The 7,697-nt window shown below is 28.3% G+C and overlaps 1 protein-coding gene across 2 annotated transcripts in view; it reads right to left on the bottom strand.

The window, feature by feature from the left end:
* LOC112694520 (serine/threonine-protein phosphatase CPPED1-like) overlaps positions 1-7,697 on the bottom strand; it is a 14,573-nt gene extending 6,876 nt beyond the window's left edge. Inside the window, exons 1-2 of one of the 2 annotated variants that reach the window (XM_025570014.1) lie at positions 7,585-7,697; positions 2,772-2,849 (exon numbers count right to left, since the gene is read on the bottom strand). In XM_025570014.1, coding sequence (XP_025425799.1) covers positions 2,772-2,849; positions 7,585-7,600 — 94 coding nt within the window. In that variant the 5' untranslated portion in view covers positions 7,601-7,697. Of the gene's footprint in view, positions 1-2,771; positions 2,850-6,588; positions 6,674-7,584 lie in introns of those variants that run through there. The other variant, XM_025570015.1, reaches the window with a different exon arrangement.

Below are 7,697 nucleotides of genomic sequence, written 5' to 3'. Positions count from 1 at the left end.
TACCAGGCAATGATAGCGAAGTACGGTCTTTATTTTTCGTCGTCGATCCTTTTTAGATAGAATGTCTGTTAAGCCTGGCCTATACAAAGTTCTTAGACGGTTGTATTCAACAATGGCACTATCCTTGGCTTTCACCTGACAGGGGTCAAAATTAATTACGTTAACCTCCAGGAGGCTCGTCAACCTAGAAAGGGCCACGTATGCTTGACCACACGAGAATGTTGAGTTGCCAACATCTAACAAAGCATTTGGCAAACTTACCCTGACTCATATGGATGGTAATGGCATAAGCTAAGCAAATGGAGAATTGATGTCGGTGAACATAAGGTCGGCAGATGATTTCGAACTTAACTAATAATTTTATTCAATTCATAAGAGCATTAAACTTTTCATCAATGTTTTCTTATGACATTACCACGTAAAATTATCGTCCGTATACCGACCAATATTATTAAAATATTCTTTATTTGAATAATTATATCATATTTTGTATTTTAATTAAATACATTTACGAAAACATTATTATGTTTTATAAATATATATATATAAGTCAACTACAAATAATTTCTTATTACCATATTGTAACGCTGTTTGAAGAAAACGTTTATGCGTGCTAAGCGCGCCACTTCATACGTTTAAAAATACACTCTCTAAAGCGGTATTCATTTTGAAAAAAATTCAAGTTTTAGATTTTTCCCTTTAGTTACAATGTAAAACCTATCATTGTACCAAATTTCACGTTTCTACCTATACGGGAAGTGTCTTATAATTTTAATGATCAATGAATGAGTCAGTAACAAAATTGCAAATTTTGAAATTCTTCCATTTTGAAATGGTACAATATTAAGGGCTCATTTTCTTATAGCGTCCTAAGCTACTCGAGATTAATCTGTGTTTTAAATTTCAAAAGTTTATCTTGGTGGAGAACAGCCCCATGGATTTGTGATTTTGGACATTAGGTTCAAGGCAGTACCTGTGGGGGTTCAACCCTCTCCCACCCTAAACTGTATAGGATTTTACACAAACTTAGAAATTTAACATCAGTTTTTTTTAATTTAATATTTTTATTTTTTAAAGTATCCCCCCACTCCTTGAAATTTTTTTCTGGGTACAGCCTTGATAAGGGGATGGTGGTATATATTTAAATATGAAATTGCATCATTTAAAATTTAAGTTCAGTCCGCCACTCTATATATATATATATATATATATATATATATATTGAATACAATAAAAATATAAATTATAAGTTATAAATTAAAACCTTGATATCGATAACCAGTCCCTGATAAAAAATACAATTCATTACCTTATATAGGACGACTCTACATACGCCAAAGAAATACTTAACGTTTGGACTGCGCAGTAGGGATGGGTAAAAACCATCGTTGTTTTAGCTCGATAAATCGATGTTTTGACATCAATGATTTGTTTTCGATTAATTGATTAAACATCGATTTTTATGTTCAAAATGTTTTTGTGTTTGTATTATTTTAGTATGCACTATACAACAACCGTTGTACAGTATAGACTATACAGTTATAATCAGGGCTCGTAAGTTCATGCACTAAAAAACGCATAAATAAGCATTCACTAACACTTGATCAAATATGCCTTGAAAATCCTTAACTATGACGAAAAGAAATATATAAGCATTTTCTAAAATTATAAGAATTATACAATCATATTTGAAAAAGTTATATTTATTCTTCGGTTACATTTTATTAAAATTATAATTTATGAACACACGTTGCAATAAAAATAGATAAATTGCAATGGAAACGTCAATAGGAGGAGAGTGGTAGTGATGCGCAATAACATTGTTTCCGTGGTACTGTTTTTCTCTTATAAAACTTAATGTCATAAAAAAATAAAAATATTAATAAAATACTTAGATTTTATGAACAAGTTCGGAAGAGTAAATAAGAATGAATTCAAACATTTATTGATTTAATTTTTTTTTGACTTCCATCAAAAACGATTTTGCTGAATTTACATAAAATAATATGTGCTAATAACTCAAAAATATCATCTATGTACCAAATATACCAATACACACAAAATATGAAAAACCATGCTCTATTAAACTTAAGATTTTTAGTAGGTACTATTGTTATGAAACGGATTTTTATCTCATATTTTCCGATGTAGCAAAGAAAACATGCAAATATATGAATTTAAAAGCCCTGATTTTAAGTATTTAATAAGTATTTAAAAAATATAAGTTAAACAATGGAATTTTAACTTTTGATTTTATTATTTAATCAGGAAAATAGTACACTGTATAGATAATAAGGTGTGCAAAAGAAGGCAGCTCTAGAGGGAAAAAAAATGTTGTCGATGTTTTTTCACCAATACATCGAACACATTGATATTTTAAAAATCTATGTATCGGTACATCGAATATCGATGTTCAAACAATTTTGCTCATCCTTACTGCGAAGTATACAAAAATAATTGAAGAATTGGAATATAAAGTAAGTTACTTTTTTTAAATATTTAGTTTTATCAAAATAATATGAAACAAAATATGTTCTTTCAACAAGTAAAATATAAATATACCTACAAAAGTTCAAAATGCATAAAATGCCTTAAAAAGTGACCTACAACTCAAAATTACCGAAAAATTCAAAAAATTATGAATAAAATTGGTATCATTGAATTCTGGGTGGGAGCATACGATAAATATCTGTATAGATGGGCCTTGAATACGAATACTAGCATTAGATAAAAATATGCAAACGCAACAAGTTTAGGGTATTAGTACTTACATTTTTCGTGTCCGATATTTTCTTCGATTTCATGCTTTTTCCATTTTGAAGTTTGTACCTTATTTTCAGTCATTTTCACTGTTTTAAAATACAAAACAATATTATGTATTAATAATTATATTAAATGTTAGGATTATTATTCAATAATTATTTAATGGTATTTTTAAGTTTTTTACATTAGGTATAAATTTTCATAATATAAAATATACTTTAAAAATACAACCAAAATTTGTATAAGTTATATAATACATAGTCTATAGTGTATAGTAAAGTAGAGTCGTGGAAGAGGTTGCTACTTGTCATTAGTAAATAGAAAGGTGTTATATTTACTCGCACTAGTGGTTTTACTAATACTAAACACTATTCATAAATGTTTACACGAGTGTTATTAGTGCTAGTGACAAGCACCGTGTAAGCCCGACCTAAATATTTGCCTTACACCTACCCTAATAAGTGCTTGCGACTCACAAGGGAGGCGCGCCTCACAGTTTGGGAACCGCGGACAGTTATTTTAGCCAAAACATCCAATTTTTATTCCATCATACTGATCGATGTAGTAGTGCGATAATACTTTTTAAAACTGATTTGAATTTGCTATTATGTCTACTTGAGATTAGTTAGTCTATTTTCCCCAATTACACCCCCCTAACAACTAAAAATTTAGTTTGAATATTTTGAAATTTCGGCATTTTCAAACGTTGATTATTCGGAATATAAATCAGAAATCTTAAAATGTGAACTGACCGATCTCAAGTAGACATTATAACGAATTCAGATTAGTTTTTAAAAATGTTATCGCATTATTGGATCGATCGGTAAGATGGACCAAAAATAATAGTTTTAGCAAAAAAAAAACACACGTTTTGGATTGTTCATGCGCTCGACAGTGCACCAGTGACTTGTACTTTCGAGTGCCTCGTGCGGAAGAGTTCCTCTCCACTACCGTTCCTTCACCTATATCGCATGCCACGGTATACGATAGATAGATTATAAATCATAATTATACTATTCTAGGTATTACTACGGTACAATTATAAAATTTATATTAAGATATCTTGCATATATTGATAATTTGATATGAATGAAATATAATAGGCATAATAATATAACATGAAAATATGAAATATTGTTCAATTGAGCTTGGCCTCACGTCATTACTACACTTGGACTTGGTACATGTATTTTTTCGCTAGTGTAAATTAGTAAGATTTTTACGTACTTTTTAGTCACTTAGATTTTGTTTTTTTAAAACGTGATTGGTTTTATTTATAATAATTTGGTAAAATGGGGAAAAAAAACAAAAATCATCCAAAGTGTAAAAAAATAGAGGAAATAACAAAAAAATTAAAATATTTGATTTATAATGATGAAAAATAATTGTTACTATACGTATTTCCAAGAACAAGGACACTTAATATTACAAAACGAAAATGGTGCTACCAAAAGACGCGGTAATCCGAACGAGCTCGAGCAGTACCGAATCACTATAAATATTATATTAACTGGCTGTACTTACACACACACACACATATAATTATATTATATTATATTAATAATTTGTTGTATTTATTTATTTATTTACAACAAGTATAACTCATTATTTTACAATATACATAATAATATTTATATTTGTAAAAATGAAGTACTTACGATTTAATTTTTGTCAAAAAAATTGTTAATTTTTTTTCATTTTACTATAAAATAATGGGTTAATAAAATTGATAAATTAACCTTTAAATACAATATAAAGATTTTATAATGTACTGTCAGTAGATTATATAATTACAATATTTTTATTTATTACTAGCTAACCCGACAAACGTTGTGTTGTCATATAAATTATTTCTAGAGAATATTTTGCTGGAAAAAAATAACTAATTTCATATAGGCATGTAATGATGTGGGTAAGGATAAGGATATAAGGAAGAGGTTTGTATGACACAAAGTCTCTTGGTAACAAATGTTGTATCTTGAGATTCAATTCGTTGACGTTCACATTTTTTGTTACTAAAATTGCTCCTGGCAATTACGAACAATTAAAAAAATTTGAGCCAAATCGGCCCAGCCGTTCTCAATTGATGAAATATTATACATTTTTGGCTCCATTTATAAATATATAGATAACTAATAACTAATTATTTATTAACTTTATCGGACTAAATTTACGCCTAAAACCTTCTCTGTGATGTCCTCTTTAATTTAAAAAAAACTGTACGACGATCCAATAAGTAGTTTATAAGAGTTTATCCCGAACAAAAAAAAGCGACTTCATTTTATATAGTAGTATAGATAGATATTTACAGTGGCATAATAGTGGTGGGTAAGGGGGTAAAGTGCCCCCTCCTGACAATTTTTTGAGAGATAAAGGTATTTCCCCCCCAGATAATCCAACAGTATAAATATCACCTTTTATTAATGATCTATTTTGGGTATTATTTAACAATGTTGGTACCTAGTACCTGCTATCTACAATTCATGTTAATCTAAATCACAAAATGAGTTAAAAGTTAAAATCAAACAATTAGATATACTGTATATAATACATACAATAAAAATATGTTTTAACTGGTGAGGTGGAGGGGTGTCAGGGTTTTGGTTATAATATATTATATTGTCCCCCTTAAATTTTTTCCCAGTTACGCCACTGGATATTTAATATTATTGTCTAGAAATAATCTATAATGATACCATTGGTGACTATGAGTAGCGATATAATAATTTATTAATGGCTAGATATTGGGTGGCATGACAGCCGAAATATTATGGATTATCTGTATGTTAAAAGAAAAAAAAAATTTAATAGTTGTAAATACTTTTAATTTGCAAGTAAATATGGTACTAGAATATTATATACCAACATATTATTGATATATTAGAAGTTACCTACTTGTAGAAATTACTTGATTTATTACCTATTTTTACAATACATGCAATGAAAAATTATAATACAACAACACTACATACATACCTATACAAATATTTTTTAATAATTATTCAATTATTTATAAATATACATTTATAGATGTATATGGTAAAATGTAAAAAAATAAAACTAAATTTAGTAAATATCCATTTTTAGAAGAAATAATGCTTGATGTTTTGACTATACATAACATGTAAATATCAAAATGTAATATTTGAAAAATTTTACCGCGTTTTGAATCTTTCTAACATCAAAATGATGTACCTAGTGAAAAATATCGCCAAACCATGATGATAAATCTTCCCCCCCTAGAAGTAAGTATAAATACGCTCCTGCCCAAAATTTATGTTAAATGTACAATTTTGAACTTATACTTAAATATAATGTGAATTGGAACATCAGAGATCCCTCGGACAAGTGCTTATCACTCATATTAATAGTTGATAAGATATAATAATAGTTATGATAGTTATTAATGTGCGCATTCGCGTACGGAGCCTGGAATTAATTGCAGTAATCCGATAGATTTATAAAGATACATCTGTGGTATAACGACCCTTTATCTACGTCGTGTACCAAACAGTGTTGTCATCCTTATCATACAGTGTTTCTTTGTATTGTTCTAAACTGATAGTCGATATGTGATATCAAATAAAGAAAATTCCAGAATGAAATACCTGTCAGAAGATTGAAAAGAAGAATACAATTAAAGATTAATAGTCTTTAAACCAACGGTCGACCCGCCACAAAGTTTTTGCTCGAAATATTTAATAATATAACCTTACTTAATAATCTCAGTTAAAGTATAGTAATAGTAAAGTAGGTACGCGTGTAAAATAATTTATCAGCCAATTGAATGTTTTTTTTTCTTTTAAAAATGAAAAATGCATTTACCTCAACCGATGCGACCTCTCTTGTGGAATTCGTCGGTAAAACTGTTACGGTGCATACTAGACAGCTACACGTGTCAAAAGGTGTTGTTCACACAGTGGATCCTGTGACAAGAAGGTATTGAAAACAGTTGAGTGGATTGTGACTAACCGGCAACTGTTGCTACGTAGTTGATATTTACTAGATATTTATAGAACATTCGGTCATTCCTATTTCTCACTACAACAGTGCGTCTTCGTTCTTGGCCTCACAAATTAAAATTTCAATAAAGTGATCAATGTATCTACTTTAGACTTGCAAATTATTTTTGTATTTAAATTATCAATTGTTTTAAATCCTTATCTCATATTTATACCTATTTTCACCTTTTTATACCTTCTATTTATACCTATTATCTATTAGCATTATAGATAATACTTTTAAATATGTGTATTAACAGATAGAAAATAAAACACAGGTTGTATTTCATAAAATGAAACCTGATACAACACTGTTTTTTTTGTTTTTTTCTTTGACATTTCTGGTTTTTATAAATTTATAATCTTTAACTATTGAAATATTAAGATAAATAGCTAGTTCTATATCATAACATATTAGTTATCTGGGTAGTCAAAGTGGCAATTGTCCCCTGACCCCTGAGATATTTTAGATAGTCAATATGTTTGCCTAAACTTACTAATAGTAAATAATGAAAATGTTGTATTTATAACTAAAATAAGTAAAATTATCATGTTGATGTAAACATAAAACTAGAGTCATCATTAAGGATTGAGAAACACTATTGTTTAAACATTTAAAAAAATATCCATAAATCTGAGTAACTGGGAATTTTGGTAGTAATGAAAAAAAATACATGAACTTGGTTCTAGAAAACATTTAATAATACTTATGTAATAGAAATAAAATAAAATATTGAAGTATTAAAAGATATTATGTTTTTATATAATTTTTTAAAAATATTCCCTTACTGCTATGAATGAAAGTATGTATCATATTCACCTTCATTAATTATCATTGAAAACCAATATAGAATTTGTTTGGAAATTTAAAAATCACATTCATCTCGTACGTTACTAGAACACTTCACTCAAATCAATGATACTCGAAATAAA

The sequence above is a fragment of the Sipha flava genome, unplaced genomic scaffold (genome assembly GCF_003268045.1).
Source record: "Sipha flava isolate LNK unplaced genomic scaffold, YSA_version1 130_pilon_pilon, whole genome shotgun sequence".
Classification (NCBI taxonomy): domain Eukaryota; kingdom Metazoa; phylum Arthropoda; class Insecta; order Hemiptera; family Aphididae; genus Sipha; species Sipha flava.
Note: the sequence above shows the minus strand (reverse complement) of the source record. Positions and strands in the feature narration are given on the sequence as shown.